Source organism: Cavia porcellus, unplaced genomic scaffold (genome assembly GCF_034190915.1).
Source record: "Cavia porcellus strain 051 isolate PalLab524CR breed Dunkin Hartley unplaced genomic scaffold, mCavPor4.1 scaffold_2, whole genome shotgun sequence".
NCBI classification, from domain to species: Eukaryota; Metazoa; Chordata; class Mammalia; order Rodentia; family Caviidae; genus Cavia; species Cavia porcellus.
This window is the reverse complement of record NW_026947485.1, coordinates 105,142,714-105,167,712: the sequence shown is the minus strand read 5'-3', so window position 1 is coordinate 105,167,712 and position 24,999 is coordinate 105,142,714. Positions and strand designations below refer to the sequence as shown.

The following is a 24,999-nucleotide window of genomic DNA, read 5'->3' as shown; positions in this document are numbered from 1 at the left end:
TGTATCTGTTAAAGGTGTGTTCAGGACAGAGCCCTTCTTTAATACTCTTATTTAACATTCAGCCCAAGGACCGAGGCTGCACAGCCCCAGAACAGCCTGGACGGGAAGGAGGTTCATACAGGCCTGCTCGGCCAGGGGAGGGTCTGGGCCGTGCAGGCCGGAGGCTGCCTGGGCTGAATTCACTGTGCTGTTGCAGGGTCAAGTGCCAGGGCAAACACCGTGGACAACTGCGGCAAGAAATCAGGCAAACTAGATTCCTACCCTAAAATGAATAGGTTAATGAAAACTATGATTATATTTGTGACTAGGGTCGCATGGGGTAGGGAGGAAAGAGAGGGACTGGTTTTGACTTTCAAATGACCCTCCACCAGCAGGACTGGCAGAAAAGGATGGTGACAGAAATGAAAACAGTGTGGTGTGCCTGCAATATTCTCATTCTTTTAATGCAGCTTAAAACTTTCACAGCCCCAGAAAAGGAATGCAGGTTTACATAAAAACAACAAAGGGCTGCCTGTGAAGTAAGTCATAGAAACACTGAATGTCCTAACCCTAGTCCCCACCACCACACAAGCAGTGAGCCGCTTCCTCATGCTTGAAGGACCTTGACACCGATACCACAAACATCTTCTTAATATTTCGTGTTAAAAAATATGTTTTGAGGTTGTGTTGGTGGTAGGTGAAGTGAAAGACTTCCTGTGAGATTTGCAAATGGATTGTCTTTGTTCAATTCCAATTTCAGTTTCATTACTTCATCTTGCAGCTTCTTTGCCTTTGGAGAGAAGAGGGGAGGGACAGTGAGAAAGGCAGGAGTTTCCACGCTGTCTCCAACAGGTTCAGATGAACTCCTGCAGAGCAGGGGTCCTAAGGGTGAGCGGAGCCAGCCCCAACCTCAGGGCATCCAGTGGCCTGAGTCACAGTACAGCTCGCTCTGAGATGAGGCCTGTGCCACCTTCTCCAGTCAGCTCTCCTGCTGTCCCTTCACATGAGGCTGTGAACTGTGCCGGCCACTCATGTCAGTGTTCCCAATGGGCCCACACAGGTGTCCCGTGCAGATGGTGATCTGAATGAATGGGCTAACAGAGAATCCGGCTGAAACTGGTTCCAATCTCAGGTGAACCACCACATTCGTGGTCCCACCCTGAAGCCTGGGCAGAGGGAACCATGGACACAGAAACCAAGGACCAGCATATTCCCACCAGAGAAAGGAACGTGCCATACTGGGCTCCGGTGCCCGCTTTCTGTTCTACAATCCATGTTCACAGTCCTTCTGCTGGCCAGAAGGAGATAGAATAAGAGGAAGCACTGCCATTACACATGACTGAAGTCAGCGGCTACTCAGGAACAGTTTCTTCTAGTTCTGCATGGGGTACCTGGATCTGTAGGGCCCCCTCTTTCCCACCCCATGAGAGGAGCCCCAGGGCCATCCCACTTGTTTAAACTCCTTTCTTCCTTTCGTCTGCCCAGGGGCACAGCTGGACCTCTACCTCCTGCCCAGGATTCCTGAGGCTCTTACAACCACCTCTTCCTAATGCAGTTATGGCACAATCCGGGGGTCCAGTGTCATCCAGGTTTATGTCACCGAGGTTAGGGAAACCCTGTTCGCTGCTGACTTAGTAAGTATGCGTCCATTATTTTCCTTTATGTAAAAATTAATGTGTATGGATTTTTGGGGGGTGTACGTGTAAGTAATCATTGCCTCCTTTTAGAAATTTTATTTTTTCCTACGTCCCTGTCATTCATCCTCCCACACTATAAAATCCCATAATGTTTCTCCTCTCCTGGTCAGATTTTGTCTCTCTGGGATGGACCTCAGCCGGGTGGGCTCCAGTCCTGCCATCAGGCAGCCTGGACTCCATTTTCCTGCACCACTTACCCCAACTCCTCGCTTAACAGAATGAATTTCTCAGAGAAATGCTGCATGGAAAGCAACACTTTTGAGTGTTTGCATATCTGCAAATGCATTTATCCTGAACTGACCCCTGACAATGGACGTCTGATCTCAGCAATGTTACCTGCCTTAGTCATGATGCTGGGCCATGGTGGACTTCTCAGCCTAGAACCACAAATTGTGGAAAACTTTCTTTCTTTCTTAACTAATGCCTTCCTTCATTCCTCTAGAACCTCTCTTGAATATCTGTTTGTGGATGCTTGGATCAATCTTCTCATTGATTTTTTTTTTTGTCTTTTTCCTTTTCATCGGAACCAGGGATCGAACTCACGACTGCTTGCTTGCAAGGCAGGCGCTTATGCTGCTAAATCCCCAGCCCCTCATTGATTTTTTTAAAAAATCGTTTTGTTTTGAGACAGGGTCTTGCTATGTAGCTAAGACTAGCCCTTGTGATCCTCTTCCCTCAACCTCTCAAGTGCTGGGATTACAGGTATGTACCACTGCACCCAGCTAAATTAAAAAAATATATATCATCTTTTTAATTTACCTCCAAGAATTCTTGCATATTCGGTTTTTATAACAGCTTGTTGTGTTTCACAGTAGCAATATTTTCTATTATCACCCAGAGGATTTTAATGCTAACTTGTAATTTCTAATTTTGTCTTCAATATCTGAAGCTCACTTTTCCAGCTGGTTTGCTGAGACCACTCCTTCAGAGCAGGGCTCTCCCCAAAGACCAGTGCTTTCTAGCTCCACATCTGCTGGGGATGAGCCCTGAGACCATGAACAGACACCGTTTACGGATACTGGCAGGTGGGCCACTGCTGGTTACTCAGCGCAGAGCTGTTCCTGTGGACACCCATGTCGCTGCTGCTCTGACCAGCTGAGAGGGCTGGAGAGGATGTGCCAGTCCTTACAGCAACCTGAACACATTGGCCTGGACAGGTCCCTTTCTCAGGGCTCAGGAGGGTAACATGTGACCACTGTTACAATGCCTTTGGCACTTGGTCACTATTTCTCTAAGGAGGGGAAAAACCCACTGGGTAGGCCAGTGGAGCCAACAGACTAACCTGGGGACCTAACTGACCTTCTACAGACTTTCAGCTTTCAACTCCATTCTTCCTAGTTTTATATTCCTTTGTTGTTTGGATGCTATGGAACTAATCATTTTGCATCTTTTTTTTTTTTTACACTTTTTCTTTTTTCTTTTTATAGGTACCGGGGATTGAACTCACGACCGCCTGCTTGCAAGACAAGTGCTTATGCCACTGAGCTAAATCCCCAGCCCCTTCATTTTGCATCTTGTTGGCATTTTTCTCTGTGACCTTAACCTTGTACTCCCAGGTGGCACTCTTCCTGTAAAATATGCTGGCTTTGGAGTGGTTAGGATACAGGTTCAACTGCTAAGCCAAAGGCCCGGATGACAGCAGATGAAAACAAGTGGGAAGGATTTTTCTAGGAGGACAGTGTCCAGCGCTGGAGGCTTAGGCTCTGCTATGGATTGTTAGTGCTCTGCATCCTCATCAACATTTTCTTTTGTTGGTCTGAAGACAAAAGAGGGAGCACACAGACATGGACAGGGAAGACTTCCTACTCCATGTTGGTGCTGCTCACTCTAGCCTGGACATGGGCCCAGAAGCAGCCTGGCCCAGGCACAGGGTCTCAAGAGTGGCTGTGTGGGATAGGGCACACTGATGTGGAACAGCCCTCCAGGCGAGGGCTCTGGTGACCTAGGAGAACAGGCTACCATGTAGATCCATATGAGTGACTGGGAGGGGACACGTGTATCCAGGTGGTCACTGTCCGGAGGGCAGCTGTTTTCTGACAACAGCAGGATGGGCTGGCCATGTCCCAGGCAGGGCAGAAAACGGCCCTCCCATCTCACCAAGCTGCTCGTAGGTCAGGACAGCTTAACACCCAGTAAGTGCTAGGCAAATTCTAATCACCCAGCAGTGGCTAGGTGGGCAGTGATTCAGGGACAGCTCTGTGTAGGCAGCCTCTAGGGCAGCAATTGGATCCCAGTGTTGTGGCCGTCCTATTACAGAGCCACTGGGCACATTGTCAGTGTCCACCCAGCTGCAGCCAACCTGTCTTTGCAGCAGTACCCTCAAGGCCTAGACCTGAGCCTGCTCTCCTGAGTGCAAAGTTTCAAGCAAGGACTCTAGAAATGGTGATGGGGGTCAGTCCTTGTCCTTGTTCCTAGGCTGCTATGGCCATGAGATACCGACATGGATACTGTTAAATTGCAGCAATCTGAGGGCTTGCAGTGTAGCTGGGCTATTTTCTGGACATCAAACCAATAGTAATTCTGAAATGTCCCTCTGCCAGGACACAGTAAACACAGACCCAGGGTTGGCATGCACTCCACAAAGGCAGAGATAAAGTGCTTCCATTTTAATGAATCAAATTAGTTTTTCCTTTCCCTTTTTTTTTTTTTTTTTTTTTTAAAAATCGGTACAGGGGATCGAACACACCACTGCCTGCTTGCAGGGCAGGCGCTTATGCCGCTGAGCTAAACCTCCAGCCCCTCCTTTCCTTTTTTGAGACAAGACTTTGTTAGGCAGTCCAGGCTAGCCTGGAACTATGTAGCCAGGCTGGCTTCTAACTCATGAATCACCTGCCTCACCTTCCTGAATGCTGGGATTACAGATGTGAACCACACATCTGGCTTAATGAAACAAGTTCTTTAACAGAGCTGACAAATACTCACAATGTCCAAGTCCTGGGTTGCTGTCTTCATCTCGCGCAGCGCCGGTATGCTCTGGAAGCTCCTATGTGCATGCACCTGTTGTATGTGCTGCTTTATTTTTGCCTCCAGGTCTGCTGCCACTTGGTAAGCACTGAGGATACAGAGCAGTCCGATGTGCTTGGACATGAGGCATATAGTCCTAGCAGGTACTATTTCAACCGAAAACTCAGTTTTCTTTTTCCTCCAAACCACATGTAGTCCTGAGGGCTGCGTACACCTCCCCTGGGCTACCACACCCTCTCCCCAGATGCTAAGGCCTGGGCCTACTGTTCTCCTTTCCCTTCCTCCGCTGATGCTGGATATTCCGCCAGCTTGAACCAGAGTACATGGATGACTCTTCTACAGGGGGCTTCAGTCACTGCTGGTAGCTATTTAACATTAGACAATGGAGCTCAAACCAGAGTCTCTCAGCAGAAAAACAAATTATGGCTTCCTTGTGAACCTGTTACAGCTGCAGGGCCACACTCTGTACTTTAAAACCCTCAGCTCCATGTGAAATAGTCCATGTTTAGGATGCTGCTCATTGTGCCATGAAAACAGCATGTCTTTGTTTTCACAAGAAAAACACAACTTACAGCAACCAAAATGGTATCACACTAGGATTTTAAACATGACTGTTAGTACTGGGGCTTAGGGTTTGGGAGCTGGCATCTTTGACTATCATATAATAACTTAGGATGGCAGAAACAGGCCTGAGAGTCTGTTGCAGAATGTGGGCTTCCCACCCCATGGGGCTTCTCAGTCCCTGTTCTGCATCCCTAGTGTCCTAAAGGCCCGATTCAGGGTTTCACATTTCTCCTCTCCTCCCTGGTTGGCACCACTCTTCTCTGATATCCCTCCCTACACTCCTGAGCTCCTGATCTAGTCTCTCAGCTGTCACCATGGTCAGAGACTCAAATCTTAGGGCATCTCAGTGCCCACAAGCTGGCCTTCTACTGGGACCTCTTGATCTGGCCATGGTCACTGTCTTCTCCACTTTGGTGAACCCCAGCCTCACGGCCCCATTGGTTTCTCTTCCATTCAGTTTCTCCTGTGACTGAGGGCCCAGAAGCCTTGCCCAGCACCTTATCAGAGGATCAGATCTAAGAAATTTGGAGCCACAGAGTAAGGTGATGGGAAGACTGGGCTGGGTGGGGTCAGCAGCAGGCATTCTGCATAGAGCCTGTGTAACCTTCTGAGTCCTGCTGTCATCCGGCAGTGGGGGCTCCAGAAGGTAGGTCCTGAGAACAGGGACCATGTCTTTCAGAATCATCTTTCCACCCTGAGGTCCCTCTGTAAATGAGAGCACTCAGCACATGCTTACGAGATAAAAGCATCTGCCAGTGAGCAGGACATGGCTGTGGAAGGACTGAACCAACCTTATTTCTTCACTCGCCTGTGACGAGCTCTCCTTGCTGTGTTTCATTTTGCCGTGTGGACTCCCTGGAATCTTCCCATGGTCTATCAGAGGTGTAGTAAATGGAGCCTTTGATGCCACCTGAGAAAATGCAACAAGATGTTTTCAGGAACCCCAGAAAATGCTGCATTTAATATAAGCACATCTACCCAATGCATCAGCTTGCTCCTTCCCCTCAAGAGGTCAATCAGTGGCTGGACAGATGCTGTGACAGCCCCGACATTGTCACACAACAGAGAATACATTATTAAAAATAGGCCTCAGGTCTTTCATACACATTGGACTATATTAAAATTACTTAATTAATTATTATTTTAAAGTTTTAAGGTAATACGTAAGTGCTAATGTTACAGACAGCTCTGCAAGATAGAAACAGTACAGGCAATCAGACAGTGCTCCACCCTCAAAGGAGCCAGCGCAGAACACGGATACACTGCAGTTGTGGGGGACACAGACTCCTCCAATGAGGGTCAGGCCTTAAGACAAAAGATAAAACGAAGGCACCCATATATTTCCCCATAGTTTCCTAGAAGGATAAACAACAGTGATTGATATTCTAATCAGGTATGGATCACCTTGAGAAAGCCAGGAAGCGCTACAACCCGATGTCCTCTAAGAAAAGCCCCTGTTGTGTTTCGTGCCTCTTGCTACGTGACTTGCTTCCCTATTTGATTCCCACTTAATCAATATTGCCTGAGCAATGATACTCGTAAACCTATTGGTTGACCATAGTTCTGTCCCGCCTCATGCCACTTTGTGATTTCGCATTTTTCCCCACTTTGGACCCACCTCACCTCATGGTTTTGCTCTATAAAAATCCCTAGAAAAGGAAAGGTCCTCAGCAATCCGCTCAGGACTCCTGTATCCCTCAGACAAAAGCTTTCTTTCTCTAATAAACATATTCTGCTTTTAACTTTCATTGTTCCTAAAATTCATTCTTTTTTTTTTTTTTTTTTTTTTTTATCTGTACCAGGGATCAAACTCAGGACCACCTGCTTGCAAGGCAGGTGTTTAATCCCCAGCCCCCTAAAATTCATTCTTCAATTTTGGAAAATACAAACTCATACTGGATATCTAGTAGGTTGGGAACTTCCTTCCCCTGTATCACTAATATAAATAAAGAGAAAAGAACAAAGAACAAGTTTACTTAGAAAATATGATCTTAGGGACGGGGATATAGTTCCATGGCACAGCACCTGCCTGGCAAGCATGAAGTCATGAGTTCGATCCCTGGTACAAAAGAAAAAAAAAAAAAAATCTGCATTCACAGCTCACTGGCCTGGGACCCATGCATAAAGAATCAGTATGAAAAAAAAAAAAAAAAAAAAAGAATCAATATGTACAACTGAAAACTTAGAAGTCCAGTGTTATTTCCTCTAGTAAACAGCACAGCACTGCAAAGTGTGGCAGCAACTTACAGAATTTATTTGCTGAGGAGCTGGACCAACCCAGTTGTTCCCATGAAGGTCTCAGAACTGGGGCATAGAAAGGCAGAGGCAGTTCTGGAAACTTCCATGGCCTGCTGCTGTTTAACCTGTCCTCCAGGACATTCCCTGGCCCTTCTGCTGGGCTGCCATGCAGCTCTGGCAGGTTTCTGATTTTAATTGGGATGGGCGATGGTACTGGTAGTGTCAGGGGTACTAAACATGGTGAGAAGAGAATGTGAACATACAGGGGGGACCCAGCCAGGAACAGAGACCAACAAGCTCTCGGCAAGAAGTAGCAGACCACTCTGATACTACAAGGCAGACGTTAGCACTTCTAAGGTTAGCATGGCAGGGAGATGTCTAGATAGTGCCATGGTGGTAGGAATTCTTCCCTATTTCTGACAGACTGCACACACACCACTCAGATCCCTGACCATCTGGAAGCACCTCTGAGGTTCTATTTGGATGTCCTTGCCCATTCTCTGGTCATTGCAGAAATATCCAACTCCCTGCCCAACACCCTGGCCCTTCCTCTCCTCCGTATATGTTCTTCCCCTGGGAGGCTTGTGAGACCCTGGCTCCCATCTCTTGATGCTTTAGGATCTTCCCTACTCCTGTCAGAGGGTATACCTACTCCAGGATATTTACTAGAACTTCTCTGGCTGTCACCCGCACTGGGGAATCTCCAGTCCTGCTCCACACAACCTCTGCCGGTCATCAGTCTCACTGTGTTCCCTATGATGACCCATACTTTCTACTCTGCTCTTTTAGAACCTGTGCTGCCTGGTTGTCTCCTGCCCCTCAGCCGCAGTAGCCACTTTCCTGCAAGGGTAGAAGTACTTCCAGTCAGGGAACCCCACCCTCTGCAGCAATAGCACCAGGGCCCCAGAAAACTTGGGGTCTATACACTCCTGAGGTGCAATACAAACAAGAAGAGCTTGACTCACCAAAGGTGACGTCCTCCAGCTGTTGCTCGGATGGACAAGCCTGAGAGCCAGACTGAGCCTGACCTCAGGGAGCTTTTGGTCTGTGTGTCCATGTGAGTGTGCAGACAAGTCTGTGTGTTGGGGTAACTGTCAGACTCAAAGGATTTGGGTAAGAGGACCTCTTGCCAGGGGCCACTCCAATCTAGGGTTTTGTAAAACTGACTTAGGGCTTACCAAACACTGATCTGTGTTCTCACCTGCAGGAGAATTACCATTTTAATCCTGGTCATGCCTGACATTTAGAAAACCTAACAACCAAGAAGGGGGAGGCTGTTGTGGGGACTGCAGCTACATCCCACACCCTTTTGCTATTACCCTCCTCAACCGACTGGATGCATTCAGGGCTGTGGGCATGGCAGAATTAGATCTGTTCATGATCACACTTTCAGGGATCAAAATCCTCCCAAAGATTATTCTAGAAGGAAGACATGCACAATGCTAAATTTAGGTAAGCTAGATCAGACATTTAATTTTTAAAATATTAAAGCCAAGTATTTAGAAAGATGCTCACCCAGACATATTTTACTATTACTAAAAAATAACAAGATTTATCTAATTCTCTGATAAGAACAAGAAGTGTCAACAGAAGAAGGAAATAAGTGTGGTAAAATGAGGCATGGAGTCATAAGTGGCTCCACATCAAGTTTTACACGGGGAGTGTCAAACATGTAATTGCACTGACATCCTAGAGAGCAGACCAAAGGTCACTGGGAAAGCTGCTAGAGGTGAGTGTGTGTGTGTGTGTGTGTGTGTGTGTGTGTGTGTGTGTGTGAGAGAGAGAGAGAGAGAGAGAGAGAGAGAGAGAGAGAGAGAGACTCACTATGCAGTTCAGGCTGGCTTTGAACTATATAGCCCAGACTGGCCTCAAACGCAGCGATTCTCCTGCCTCTGCCTCCCAAGTGCTGGGATTACTGGCATGCGGTACCACACTCGGTCTAAGATGATGATTTTTACAACAATAGGAAAAACTGAAGGGTGTGCGTTTTAGAAGAGGCTAATGGATCAGACACTCGTGCCCAGCAATAGAGGTCTTTTCTGTAGCCATTTCAGTAGTCGAAGCCCTAGAAGCTGACAACCTATCCAAAATACGAGGATGACTTGTTCATTTAGGGATCAGCTGAGGCAGCTGCAGGGCACCTGGGCACACCCCAAGGTGTGCATGTCACTGCGTAAGCCCAGCCCCCAGCTCCCTGCACTAGTACACACGTTTCTACCAAGCAGCCACCAAGCAAAGCACAGTGTCCTGGCGCCCTCGCGTGGTCTCTTGCCAAATTACAGGAGCTGGCACAGGTTGAGAATTTCCCTTTATCTGGCACCATACAGGCCTCCTAGGCAGGTAACCCGTTCCCTATCACCAACATGCGAATCCTGGGTCTTATTTATGTGTGCTTGCTTGTGGTCCTCTGGATTTTCTCTTGTGAACTGTCCTACCCTTTATCCATTTTTCTATTGGAGTCTTTAGATTTTTAACAACACTCTGTAGCCTTTATATATTAGATATCAACAGCTTGTCACAGATATTATGCCTATGTCTAGATTTTGATTATAGTATTTGAGACCAATAAAATATTTTGTCAGTGTCTAGGTGGGTACAGGCCTGGGAGGGGGTGTGTGGCTTCCATCCAGGGTCCACAGGGATATCAGGAACTAATGGTCATTTTCTGTGGGCTCCTGCTGCCACCTTGTACTGCTGGCCTTCCATTGCCACTGCTGGCTCACCAGTCCCCTACTGCTGCAGCAGGTGCCACAGGCAGGGCGTGAGTCCAGTCCTCTTTATTCAGTTTGGTACATGTCGGTGTAGATGACAACTCATTTTCCTCCGTTTAAGGAAGCTGCATACAGACAGACTCACAGATCCACAAGTCCACCCTGAAAATGTGAATGACACCCTCACTCCTCATTCCAGGTACACTACTCCAAGGCCAGCAGTCTTTTCTTCCAAACAAATAGGACTTTCTGGGCATGTTCTGAAACTTGTGTTGTTTTAACTTCTTCAAGATATTTTAAGACCAGGGGTAGAGCTCAATGGCACGGCTCCTGCCTGGCAAGTACAAGGTCCTGAGTTTGATTCCTGGTATCAAAAAAAAAAAAAAGGTATCTTAAACTCAGTAGATGTTAGACCTATTCTGACTTTATGGACAGCCACTTAGGTAACAACAGTTGGAACAAGCCATTTGAGTTATTGCCTGTTTTTTTTTTTTTTTTTTTTTTTCTATAATCAAGCGCTGAAAGTTTGTGGGGGGTTTTTTGGTACTGGGACTCAAACTCAGGACCTCGTATTTGCCAGACAGGTGCTGTGCCACTGAGCTGTATCCCTGGCTCTGAAAGTATTCTCTTTTTTTAAATTTTTTATATTATATTTATTTATTTATTTATTTATTTATTTTAAGCCAGTTAAATTTAGCAGTGGGGGGGTGGTATACCAACTTTAGTGACACTAATGTTAATAAGTTCTGATAACCCACTGCCATTGGACCAGCCAAAGTATTCTCTTTTTTTGGTACTGAGGATTGAACTCACGACTGCGGGCTTACAGGGCAGGAGCTTATGCCGCTGAGCTAAATCCCTGGCCCTCTGAAAGTATTCTTTAGTTTTTTTTTTTTTTTTTTTTTTGGTACTAGGGATTGAACTCAGGACCTCGCATTTGCAAGGCATGAGCTTATGATGCTGAGCTAAATCCCTGGCCCTGAAAGTATTCTTAAATTGTGCATACAATTTATATTCCTGAAAGTGATATAATACATATTTTAAACTGTTACACATATAGGGAACACTGGAGAAATTAGAAAAAAAGATGATAGCAAAAATGAAAATCTGTTACGATATAATAGCATTAAGTAAACAAAGAACATGAAATTCTGTCTGTAATATTATGCAAAATATAGAGAACAACATTCTTAAATGAAGTGAGTGAGAAGGGGTTGCATTTCAGCACAGTTTTTTTGAGAGCTGCTAAAGTCTTAAAGTTTTTCCAACAAATAAAGGAATAAAAGATCACAAGAAGACATAATGCTCCGGGTCTGGGATGTGGAAAATAATTATTCTAATTTTACTCCTAAGGATGGTCTCTTTAGCAAGAAGCACTTGTGTTATGAATTAGTAGATCTTTTCAGAAGGGAAGAACCCAAGTCATCCTGGGCTGCAGGCCCAGGACACAGCCATTCCTTCCCGTAGACGGTAATGGTGAACTTTTCAGAGTTTTCAAGGATTCGAACAGTCCACTGTGAGCTGGTGCATCTTAGCCTGTGAGCCATAGGCTCATCACTACTGAGCTAAAAGTGTGTGAGCAGCCTAAGCCTTGGGGGTGCCAGAGTTGTCATAATGTCTGCGGAAAAACAGGCAAATGACAATTCTGTCAGCTACCAGGGACTCCAACTGTAGCAAAATCTGAAAAACCTGCTTATATAAATTTTGTCATCCCATTGGGTCATTCTATTAGGGTAAATGATTCTACTGCTTTTCATCCTCTTACATTAATAAACCATTGTAGCAAAAGCAATTTGGAAAATATTAGATAAAAGAACTCAGTGACAGAGAATTATAATGGAACATCACCAGCAGACTCACTTGTCACAGACACAGATGTCTGCCAGATGCAGACATCACCACATGTAAGCCTTCTGGTCTCTCCTTGAGGCCTGATCAGCTACTGACGGGGTAGGGAGGGAGGGCAGGGAGACTGTAGAGGAGAAATACTGATGCCACAGGGACAGGGTTCGAGGTCAAGCGCACACGAACCTGTGATACACTGTTCAGAGAAAGACAGGATGCCACTTTTGAGGTATTCCTGCTCCAAATCCAAATGCCAGACAAACCGAGATTGACAGACATCCCACAAAAGAATGGATCAGCGCTGCACAAAGGTGGCAAAGTCATGAAAGATATGAGAAGACAGAAAAACCCCTCTTGCCTGGAGGACACTGAGTTGACGTGAAGACTATGCACCACGGGGGATCCAGCCAGGAAAGGGCACCCGTGGAGAGCTGGTGAGATGCAGCCTTTGCTTGGCTTTCATACTGCAGTGCTGGGAATGCCTATTCTAGGCACTTAGTGCTCATGAAGACGTTAGCATCAGGGAAACAGGGAAGCGTATATGAAACTTCCCGCACTAATTTCGAGACTTTGTAAGTCTTAAAATTAGTGTGATATACGTTTTTTAAAAAAATCAACTCTCAAACTGTGCAGGCTGAGCTCTGTGCAGGAGCACAATCACTGCCAGCTAGGATGGTGGTACAGGCAAGGACTCAAAGCAAACTTGGAAAGGCCTTGGGAACCTGCTCCAGCTAAGGGACCACACAGGCAACCACTGCTCAGGAACACACAGGGAACTTTCCTAAAAGAAAGGACTGAAGAAACATCTGTGACCATGTTAAATCTACCTGCCTGACTGTGCTCATGGTGCAGAGAATGCCAGGTACATCCTGGAGGCGATGCTAGCTCCCAAGTTCCTGCCACATACACCTGCCCCACCAGAACAAGACCTCCAAATGGTATGAAGGGAGACAGGAAGAGGGTGCTGTACCCAGGTGCCCTGAGAGAATAATCCAGGGTCAAGGACAAGATCTCCAAAGCCACCACTTTGGGGTTCTGAGGTTGGCTGGTCTCTCAATGCTGAGACGAGTGAGGGGCCCAGGATAACGTCTACAGGCACCCCAAAACCTGGTGGTGTTTTTATGTTTTAAATGTTTGCCCCTCATTTTCTCTGCCTTCATCTCTCTGAGTTCCTACTTTATCAGACCGAGCCTACAAGTCAGTGAACAAAAAGGACAGCCTCCCAGGCCAGGGCCCAGCTCCAACGCCAGCCAGGGTCTGTGAGAAATGGCTTAGACTCAGTCTTGGTTCCAGTGTGTGCAGCACCCACATTCCCTGCAAGGCTCCTCTGGATTGTGTGTGGCCAGCAGGACAATGCTGCCCCCCCCCCCCCTTGCAGGCCACACATACCACTCCCTGAGGTGAAGGCAGGAGTTTGCCGAGTTCCTCCTTTTTCTGCTTCAGCATCTGGGTCTGCTCTCTCCATTCCTGCAGGGTCCTTTTGTCTCTGTAGAAAATACATTTTTATATCATAAGCTCTGAGCAGCTTCAAGCAAAGCATACAAAAGCTATGTGCCATTCTCAGCTTTGATCCAGCAGCCTTTTTTCTCCTGCCTGCTCATCCCCAGAGAGCATGCATGGAATTTCCCACCTGTTTTAGGCACAGGAAGAGCAGATTTTGACCTGAGGCCCTCTGTGTGACTCTGTGACAACAAATGCCTGGCCAAGGCAGTCAGGTATCCCTAGGCCCCAGTATAAAAGCACTGGACACTCTGGGAAGGGTCTCAGCTGGGCACTGGAGGCACCCACACTGAAGACCTTCAGGTTCTTGTCTAGGGAAGATCTGAAACTCACAAGTTGACTTCGTGCTAGATATCTGTGTTCTGCTTTACAAATTGAGCATCTTTTAGTCCTTCCCAACTTCTCAGCAGAATTCCTGCCCCCTCAGGCAGGGCCAGGTTCCTTTACACAGTCTTGCCCTGTGGCTGGGAGCTCCCTTTAGCAAAGTCTACAGGAAGGCTGTAGCCACACAGGAGTGCACGATTTCTAAACTGTCCATAAATTTGGGGAAGGGCCCTGGCCTCATCCATCCTGAAGCCACTGCTGCAGCCCCAGGGCCCACTTGTCTGTCTGAACTAACTCCTGCTCTCAGTGCATGTGTGTGGTTTCCTTCTCTCCTGCCCTGAGATCCGGCTTCTTCCCATCTCCCCTCCTCCGCAGACATCTGGACATTGTTCACATGCATCCTGGCCTTCTGCCCATGCACCACCTCCTAAGGTCTCTCCTTATGGGAACAGTAGCTCAGCCCTCCTGGGCTTTGCCTACTGGGCTTGTCCTCCTATGCCATCAGAACTGTCCCCATCCTCCAGGCCTCCAACCTCAAGGCACAGGTCTGGGTGGTCCTTGGCACTTCCTCACAAGTGAGGCCATGCTCTGCCACCTGCCTGCATGGGCCCCAGACCCCAGCTCCAGCATGCTGCCACTTCCTGTATCTTCCATGTAGCTTCTGGCCAAGGGACTCCATGTGGTATCTGCCTCCTCTTGGTCACATGGGACCATGGGACAGGAAGGGTATGCTTGCCCCTCAGGAGGGGGTAACATTCCTTTTTTTTTTTTTTTTTTTTTTTTGTATTTTTGCCGGTACCAGGGATCGAACTCACGACCACAGGCTTGCAAGGCAGGCGCTTATGCTGCTGAGCTAAATCCCCAGCCCCCTGGAGGTAACATTCCTAATCAGGGGACATGAAGTGGGAGTATGTTTGTGCCTGAAATCTTGAACCACACTGTAAGGCTTGCAGGGGTGTTTATCAGGAACACAAAGCAAAGTCTTTCATAGCTCAACAGGGCCACAAAGAGGTTTTACCCACTCTTTGTATTGGAACTACTGTTCTTGAAAAAGCTGTGTGACCTGTTATTGAAGAAACACAAGCAACCTCAAGTGTGTGTGGGTGCCAGTACACACAACCACAAATGCATCTTGTGAGCAGTCTGTACCCACTGGGCCCCAGAGAAACAGATATACACACCCCACGGACAGTGTCAGGAGTACTTATCCACAGATGAGCCCCAGAAGGCAGACAGAAGGAACCACAGAGCAGTACATAGCCAGTTACCCTCCGGCCCATTAGCACACCATGGAAGGAGTGGTGGCTGGAAGCCAGGAGAGAAGCTGGAGTTGGCAGTACCTAGGGTACAGCCAGTCCCACAAAGCACATAAAAGGGTTAGAGAAATGACCCTATCTTCATTCTCCCCAATGCCCTGAATGCCTGAGGGATCCCTCATTGGCTGAATCCTACCATGAGGTGAGGAACACAAAGGTGCCGTGGACATGGTCCATGCCAATGGCCTCCTAGGGCCTAGCGTGGAATGTACCTGGGTGGTCAGCAGAGCCGAAAGGTAGAGTAGATGCTAAAGTGGGGCCCAGGCAGCCTCCTGACAGCAAGCTGGCTTCCATGATCCAAGGGTAGGGGATGCATTAGTGTGGTCAGCAACACAAGAGTGAACTCTCGAGGTCGGCCATGCTGGGTCTGGGAAGACTCCACCAAGAAGTCAGTTTGCCCTTCCGGTAAGCTGCACAAAGCATGCTGGGTCCAGGAAGAGAGAATCCAGATAGCCCTCTCCGTGAGCAGACTACTCCTTACTACTCAAGAACTACTCCCATCTCTCATTGAAAGCAGCTGGCTGGTTCAAAGGACTGACTGAGTCGATAGCAACTGAAGTAAAAAACAATTAAAGGCTTGTATTGTTTGACTGACTCTGCAGGTCTGAGGCCAATAGTCTGTGCTTCTACTAGAATGATGCCAGTATGCAATATGGCAAACATTAGGGACTTCTTTCTGTCTTGTTTTTGAAATTCAGTATCAATCTCATTGTTTTGTTTTGTTCTGATTTATTGTTTTGTTTTATTCAATGTTCTGTTTCGATTGGTTTTGTTTTGTCTGATTTTACTATGTCTGGCAGAACAGACAACTGTTGTGAGATAACAAGAGATACTATGGCAGCCATTGCTGATTTCCTATTGTCCAGCTTCAAGGCTCTGTACTACTTTCACTGCCTTGTTTCGGTTGGCTTTACTCTGCTTTGTTTTGTTGAGTTTTATTCTCTTTAAAGTTAAAAAAAAATAAAAAGTGAACTCTCATTTCTAACTAGCACTCTTCAGAAAAGGACAGGGGGTCAGGTAGTGTCCAGTGAAGAGGAAACGATTGAGGAAGAGCAAGAAACCAGGTAACACACAAGTAGGCAGCTGAGCATGTCGAGAAGGCAGGGCAGAGACCTGATGACCATAATGACCGTAATGATCACAGTGACCCGTGCTAGCCTTGCAGGAGGACAGCCTCAGAGGATCTGAAGCGATAGCCTGCACGCTTCAGTCCCAAGCACAGGCAGGGGAGGACAATGCAGCCAGTTTCCAGCTGAGATGGACAGATTCTGATCCGGGACCAGGGAGGAGACAAGCAAACCCAAGACCTCCCTTGAGGCCTTGTGATCCAGCTGTGGCTCCAACTCTCAGTGCCCACTGTCACCAGGGGAGCACTGGCTGTGGGGAGACCTCACCCTCTCCAGACACACCTCCTGTGCTGCTCCATCAGAGCCTGCTTCTCTCGGAGCTCTCTGAGGGCCGCTGCTCGACGTTCTTCAAGTCTTTTGGTCGGAATCATCGTTTGGTATGGTGATGTGAGGTCAGGTAAGATGTTCTTGAAGGGGGACCTCTTCTTTCTAAAATTACAGTGTCTTTATCTAACTATGTAACAAGGTTCTGGAATGGTCATTCACACCCACATGAGCTGCACTGTTACAAAATACATGCTTAAAAACTTAAAAGGGTGGCATAATCAACTACACTTTCGAAACATTATAAAAATTAATGTGGCAGTCCCACACAAAGCCATAGTATCAATCCATGATGATCTAGGAAATAGTATGAAGACAGATTACAACAAATGACCACCATTGAAAGTCAGCTACTAATACAGAACTTCTTAGGAAAAAGATGCCCTTAAATTATTCTTAGGAAGCAGCTCATAGCATTGGCAAGTGGACCTGAATGAATGGGCAGGCTCAGCCTGGCTGTCTCAATCTTTGAGCCACTCAAATAAATCTCTGAAAATTGAGATCTGATGTACTGATATAATTGTGAAGTAGTATTAATAAGCTTACCATGATTTACTTGGATAAATCATTATTATTCATAAGGGAGGAAGGAAAGAGGTTTCTAAATAGCGGGTTAGAATATTTCTGTTTGCTCGGTGTGTTCCTACGCTAAGAGTATTTCAACAGTTCCAAAGCCTCTGAGGCCACACCATAGTTAGAAACCTGCCAGGACTTCCAAGGTTGTAATGTGTCAGTTCAAAATTCCTTCCTTCCTTTCTCTGTTTCTCCTCACCCTCATTTATTTTTGGTACCGGGGATCAAACTCAGGAACTTGTGCTTGCCAGGCAGGTGCTGTGCGGCTGAGCTAAATCCCCAGCTCTGTTTCCCCAGCTCTGTTTCTTTTATTTTTAAAATGATTAAACCTACAGGACAGCTGAAAGATCAGTGCCACCCATAATTGCCAGCCACCTTCCACACAGATCCACACCTCTCCCATTCCACACTACCTATACCACTGCAGACAGGTTCCCTACAGCCTCCCCATGAGCTTTTAAACCACAGATAGATAATGCATTCGCTCCTGCTGCCCTGGTGGTAGCTATAGGGAACCAAAGACTACTGTTAATTCTAATTCTTTTTTTTTACCCCCTAAATCCTGTTATTATCCCCTTGGGTATAATGACATACCCTAGAGAAAGTGTTCTAGATTCATTGATTATTATTTTCCACATTTCTCATTATTTATGTAGATTTATATATATATACATACTCATGTACACACACACACGCGTGCACACACACACACACACACACACACAACCTGCATGTGTATATGCAGACCTCAAGTTTTAAGAGACAATTACACGGACCAAGGATGTAACTCAGTTGCACAGTGTCTGCCTGGTAAGCACAAAGTCCTGAGTTTAATTCCTGGTTACTCCCCCCCCCCCCCCCCGCAAAACTCCAAGCCCCTCCCCCCAAAAAAACAAAAATAAAAATGAGAGACAATTATAATTGTTTTCTTTTTTTCTTTCTTTCTTTTTTTTTTTTTTTTTGTGGTACTGGGGATTGAACTCACGACCTCATGCTTGCCAGGCAGGCACTTATGCTGCTGAGCTAAATCCCCAGCCCTAATAATTTTTACAGTATTGCAAATATCAAGAAAATTCATCTTTGCTTTTGAGTTTACCTGGACATGTGCCTTTGCTTTGAGTGTTCTTTCTCATTGTTTAACACTGCCTTGATATTTGGAGGCAACTCAATGGGTAAGAGCTGGTTTTCAAGAACCTCTGTTTTTTCGTTCTCAACAATCTCCTGCCTCAGCTTCCAGAAACGCTTGATTTCTTCCTTGCTTGGCCACTGTTCTGGAGATGCAGTGGATCTCCTGAGCTCACTCAGGTCTAAATTTTCAACAGGTGCGAGAAAGTCCACTTTTTCTTTCAACATAGTCACCTTTGGGTCCTGAGGATTCAAGATTTCTCTAGTAGGCATCCTATATTTTGATAAATCTTGCACAAGCTCTGGAAGCTCACTTAGGTCCATCTTTTTAACAGGTGAGCTCTCTGGTGGGATAAAATGCCATGTTAGTTGCCCACACATTAATGCTACCCTCCAAGACCAACCAAAATGGCCCAGTGTGGAGTCGCTTTGCCTAGACAGGTGGAAGGTGGGCTCACTCCCATCAGTCCTCACATGGTCTATTCATGAAAACAGGGCTCCAATCTGGAAAGACTTTATATGTTTCACATTTTTTGTGGTGTAATTTCTTTTGAAGAGCACAGACTGTCTTCTGGACTCTTCCTCTAATGGAGTCTGTTGGGAATTTCCTGCAGCACACTGCCTCAGGGCCACCAGCTGCTGCCTGATAGCCCTGCTCTGACCTTGTGCAGTCTGCTGACTGCTGTGGACAGGAATCTGGGCTGCGTGAAGACACTTTAGGAATACGAGCAACATTTTAAAATGATACATCCCAGGATCTTCTGTGATGAATCAAGAATAAAGACTGATGAAGCACAGACCTGCTCACCTGGGGACAGAGCATTTTCTATCCAGCTTCTAGTGCCACCTATCATCAGGAAAACACAATGCTCCTTTTTCTCCCTCCTGCCAGGCTTTGTCTTGGCTTTGGTGTCCTCAGAGCCATTCAGCCTGTGCTACAGTATTTCCCCTGGGGCTCACAGATCTATGTCACAAGAGCACCTCCCTCACATTCCACAAGCTAGAGTGGGTCACGGGACAAGCATCTTCGTTTGTTAGGGAAGAGGTTTTTAAGACAGTCTTGGTATGCGGCTCTGGCTGACCTTGAACTCATGATCTTACTGCTCAGTGCTAGGATTGTGGGTGTGTACCCCCCAAATTGGACAGAAGATTCTTGAGGCATTCCTAGAAAGCTAACATTAATGAGTGAAACACACACACACACACACACACAAATACACACAAAAAACTAAAGTCAGTAAATAGGTTCAATTTATAAAGTATGAGAAGTGTACTAAGGAATGACTCTCTTTACTCCTCTTTCCTTTTTTTTTTCATTTTTATCGGTACCGGGATCGAACTCATGACTGCCTGCTTGCAAGGCAGGTGCTTATGCCGCTGAGCTAAATCCCCAGCCCCTTACTCCTCTTTTCTTTAAAAATAATAAACTCTGTTCCCTGGAATGTTCCACCTGATTCAAAACCTTGAGGGGCCCAGTTATTGCAGTCATTGTTGGAACCTCACTTCTAACCTGAGACTTAGATTCTGTCTGTGGACATCTTTCCACCAGCAAATGTGTAAACCTGGGCAGATTCCACACAGTGGCAATCTGTTGGGAGCACTTAAAAGTACATCTACAAAAAAACATATACTAGCACTCTAGGAGGCTGAAGGAGGAGGATCATACGTTTTGAGACCCTGTCTCAAAATAAAATATAAGTGTGTGGTGGTACATGCCTGTAATTGAAGCACTTGGGACACTGAGGCAGGAGGATCGCTGTGAATTAAAGGCCAGCCTGAATAACATAGTGAGACTTTACCTCAAAAATACATTACATAAATAAATAAATATTTATTTGTAGCTCAGTGTGAAGGCCGTTAACTTCAATCCCCAGTACTTCAAAACAACAACAACGTTAACAAAAACTGAATAAAGTACAAGATTAGCTATTGTTTTTGATCATCTTACACTATTTCCAAGTATAGCCAACTGGGTTACAATGAAAGGTCACACTGCTGACACAGACTTAACTATTAACACATTTTATTTATCATATATGTATATATATATATATATATATATATATATATATATATAGCTTTCTTGACTAATTACTTCAAGTAGGTATGCTCTTAAGTATAAAACTAATGACTTAAAGTAGTAAAACTTTAGGTATTTTCAAGTTAATACTTCAGAACATTTATTTTTCCCTGAACATTCTGTATGATTCTTTATTTTTATTGGAAAATATGTGGCTGGCCCATTAGCAGACAAAATGGAATAGTTTAGTGAGTGCCCACCAAAAAATGTAACTAGACAAATACAGTTATAAATCCACTTAATGCTGATTTCTTGTACTTAGAAAGGAATAGGAGACATTTCATTTTGCTTATTTTTAAAGTTGTTTAACAGAGCTACCTCCTGAAGTTGCTGCTTGCTGGTGGCTTAGAGGTGAGGCTGGTTCATTTGATTTCTCCCAATGAACTTTCACCAACCCCACTCTAAACAAGTTCTGTAATGGATGCTGAGGGTATAAGTTCATAAACCTTGAACCAAAATACGGCTGGGTGTGACTGAGGGGCATGAGGGATTCACATTTGCCATCTGAGCTCAGCAGAAGACAAGTAAGGGATTCAGATCTTTAGGAGACCATCAAGAGAAGACAGGCCCCTATTTAAAAAGCTTTGACTTCAGTGTTCACGTTGCGTGTCATATGTAATTGGCCTACAAACCTTGAGAAGCTGCATCCTCAGGGAAGTCATGCTCTGCTGCACAGATCCGCAGGAAGGTCAGGATGGCTACCACTCCTTTCTGCACGATAAGCTGAGGAGGGAACTCCAGAGGGCAATGTCTTAGGTTCAGTGCCCTTAGTGTGACTACATTCCCTGCAACACAGGAGAAAAGCCTCAGTGCCTGCGTGCTGTTCCATGGCACAGATACCAGGAGGCGGTGAAAGCAACTACTCTCACACGTAAAAATGATTCTTGTCAGTACTTGGGATAAAAGGAGATGATGGACATCTGAGGTTTTCCTTTTAAAAACTCTGCAGGGAAGACAAAGTCCACAGATGAAGACTACGATAGTGAAAAAAATTAAATAGCAGCAACAGCTATCTTCATGAAAAAATCATAGCAAATAGTTACTGTATTACCTAAAATGCCCATTTTCAACATTAAAAACTACCTTTTCTTTACTTATAAGATAGGTAAAGAAAACGAAACATACTCAGAAACAAGTTGTCACTGGGAAGACAAAGATGCTAGATTTAGCAGACTATTTATTCAAAGTAGCCATTATAAATAGGTCCAAAGAAATGAAATAACCTATATTTAAATAATCAGAGGTGAATACAATAAAATGACTCAACAAATTTGCATGTGAATAAAAACAGAAATTATAAAAATTAACAAATTAGAATTTTAGAGTAGAAAATCATAATAATTGAAGTGAAAAATTCACTAGAGGGACTCAATGATAGATATGAAACCCCCAGAAGAAACAATCAATGAACTTGAAAAAGAGTAATAAAAATCATTGAACTCAAAGGTTACAGAGAAAAAAATATTAAACAACAGAACCTCAGGGACAACCTCAAGTTAGCTAGTGTCTACTATGTAATAGGAAACAAAAGAGGAAAGAGCAGAAATATGAGCCAAAATGACCCAGTGGTAAACATTAATTTACCTATCTGTGAAGCTTAATGAATGATAATGGAGAGATATTCACACTTAGATCACAAGCAAAATACTGAAAGTGACAGAAAAATGCATAACTGCCTAAACAGTGAGGGAAAACAACTCATGACACCAAAAGGGAGCTATGATAGTAAGATTAACACTTGAGCCAGGGATTTAGCTCAATTGAGCCAAGGATTTAGCTCAATGGCACAAGTGCCTGTGTGCCTGCCTGGCAAGTGCGGGGTCGCGAGTTCGATCTCCAGTACCAAACAAAACAAAACATTTGACTTCCAATCAGGAACAACTTGGCCAGAAAAGGGTGAGCCAAGGCATTCAAAGTGCTGAGAGAAATTCCCATTGATCAAGCTCTCCACACCCAGAAAAATGGCCATTCAACAGCGCACGGGGAAACCAAGGTATTCCAATACTGACACAGGTAGACATGGGACGTCTGAATGGATCTACAACACTTCTTAAAATGACAGTAATTAATTTCATCCCATCCCCTTGTCCTCGATTGCATGATCACTTGAAAACCAGAGGGGAGGGGCTGGGGATTTAGCTCAGCGGCATAAGTACCTGCCTTGCAAGCAGGCAGTCGTGAGTTTGATCCCCGGTACCGATAAAAAGGAAAAAGACAAAAAAAAAAAAGAAAACCAGAGGGGAAAGAATGAATTTAAAGGCCAATTGGGCCAGCAGAAGAGAGAATTTATAAACTCAAAGGAAACTCAACAGAAAATAATATAAACTGGAACATAGAAAAAAAGTATTTCCAACCTGAGCCCTGGAAGGATAAAAGATAAAGAAATAAATAATGGCCTGGAGATTTATAAATCTGATTAATGACATCAGTAAATACATTCAAGCTCAGTGAACTCCAAAGAAGGTCAAAACAAACAAAACCGGACCAAGAAACATCAGAGACAACGTATTGAAAGTAAAATACAAAGAGAAAGTTTGACAGCCAGAGAAGAGACATGTTACTTTCATATGAAAAAATGGAAAGACTAAGTTTTGATTGAAAATAAAATAAAAAAGATAATATAAAGGTCTTTTTTTTTTTTTGTCTTTTTCCTTCTTATCAGTACCAGGGATCGAACTCACGACTGCCTGCTTACAAGGCAGGCGCTTATGCCGCTGAGCTAAATCCCCAGCCCCTATAAAGGCATTTATAGGGGACTAGGAACTCTATACTCAGCCAAAATCGATTTTAAAATTAAGGCAAAATAAAGATGATTTAGAAAAAAACAAACTGGAATAACTGATCACCAGCAAACTCAACAACAATACTGCTGAAAAGAAAAGCTTAGGGGGGCTGGGGATTTAGCTTACCAGCATAAGTGCCTGCACTGCAAGTGTGTGGTCGTGAGTTCAATCCCTGGTACTGATAAAAAAGAAAAAGACAAACAAAAAAAAAAAAAAGAGAGAGAGAAGCTTGGCATAAGAGTGTAGCTTAGATGGAAGTAGGAACTTTGTGAGAAGTGCAAACATCAAAAAGTTGAACAAGTAAGGAAATAGGAAGAGGTACTGATGGTTTTAACGTGCCTCCTGTTCCCGTGAGCAGTGTGGGCCTAGAGGAGAACCAAGAAGCCAACCTGTGCCTTCCTGTGAGTCAGCTAGCGCACAGGCTGGGAGACAAAAGGAGTGCTGCCACCCACTGGCTCCCACTTTCCCCAGCCTACCCCCTGTAAGCAACCAGCTGACTCACGGGAACATAGGCTGAGATGATAGCAACTGAATTAAAAAACGCACAATTCAATGCTTTTATTGTTTGGTTGACTTTGCAGGCCTAAAAGCCAGTAGTTAAATCATCCATTTGGAGGACAACAATATGCATTATAGCAACTGTAGGGGATTTCCTTCTATCTTGCTTTTGAAATCCAATATTTTGTTCCATTTTATTTTTTTTTATTCCCTTTAAAATAAAAACTGTAAGCTAAATAAACCTTTCCTTCCTTCATTTTGGGTATCAAGTATTTTATCTTAACAACAAGAGAAAAGTAACCAACACAATTGGTTTTTCTTCTCTTTATTTCTTTAAAATATACCAGGTTGCTTAAGTTATAAAAGTAGAATATATCAAAACAATGCCAAAAATGCAGTAAGTAAATAATACTGTTAAACATTTATAAGGTTCCCTGTTTGGGAAGTAGTACAGATTCTCATTTCAACTACATTGTAGTAAGTTAAGGGCATAAATAAAATCTCTAGGCCAATAACTGAAATAAAAATACAAAATAGTGCAATGAATTCCTCTTCCTCCAGCAAAGTCAGAGCAGCTCCAGTCAGAGTGAGTCTCCTAGAGATAACTAGATACTGGGCAAAGTATAAAAAGGAACCACATAGAAGTAGCAGGGCAACAAAAACCAGCCAGAATCTAGTGGGGGGATGATACCTTCAAGAACAGAATGCAGTGGATGAGTTTAATACTAGAAGGATTTCTACCTCTGGGAAGGCTCAGAAAAGGCCACTACTGGCAGCTACGATGTAGATAAAACTTGCAGTCATGACTTGAAGGGCTCGTGGAGAGAGTTCAGAGCTATGTAAAAGCATAAATTTCAGAAAAAGAGAGAACAGATGTGAAAGAATACTAATATTATACCTATAAACTCTATACAAATTCTCCACTGAGTCTTGAACTTCACAACTATGGTAAGACTTCAAACATCCAGTCAACACTAGACTGAAGAAAGACTACTTACTGCCATTACAAGTGAGAAAGTTGGGAATCTCACTTCTGTGAACTGACATAACAAAATACACACACACACATGCAAAAAAAGAGCAAAATAGAAAACAGATAAATAAGAAGTATGGAGAAGTACAAACCATTCTTCAAATTACCTATTCTATTGTTTCAAAAATATTTTAATATATAAGCTAATTGTTTTATTTATACTAATTTGTTAGTTAATTGAAAAGAAAGTTTTGTGCTATTATTCATTTTTCCTTTGTAAGAGAGAATCCTTTTAGGCTATGTCATTCTCTGAGTAATTGCTATGAAGGCAATGATACACAATGTATTAACTATTGTTATTCTCTAATTATTTCATTC

The 24,999-nt window shown here is 44.5% G+C and overlaps 1 protein-coding gene across 9 annotated transcripts in view; it reads right to left on the bottom strand.

Annotated features, from left to right (window-relative positions):
- Nucleotides 1-416: 416 nt before the first annotated feature.
- Nucleotides 417-24,999, bottom strand: part of Lrrc27 (leucine rich repeat containing 27) — a 35,510-nt gene continuing 10,927 nt past the window's right edge. For 6 of the 9 annotated variants that reach the window (XM_063245005.1, XM_063245004.1, XM_063245013.1 and 3 more), the window contains 7 exons: nt 21,000-21,152; nt 18,259-18,631; nt 16,548-16,694; nt 13,388-13,484; nt 5,996-6,114; nt 4,599-4,728; nt 417-769 (listed from right to left, as the gene is read on the bottom strand). In XM_063245005.1, coding sequence (XP_063101075.1) covers nt 629-769; nt 4,599-4,728; nt 5,996-6,114; nt 13,388-13,484; nt 16,548-16,694; nt 18,259-18,631; nt 21,000-21,152 — 1,160 coding nt within the window. In that variant the 3' untranslated portion in view covers nt 417-628. Of the gene's footprint in view, nt 1,271-4,598; nt 4,729-5,995; nt 6,115-13,387; nt 13,485-16,547; nt 16,695-18,258; nt 18,632-20,999; nt 21,153-23,276; nt 23,329-24,999 lie in introns of all 9 variants that reach the window. The other 3 variants (XM_063245012.1, XM_063245010.1, XM_063245011.1) reach the window with 3 other exon arrangements.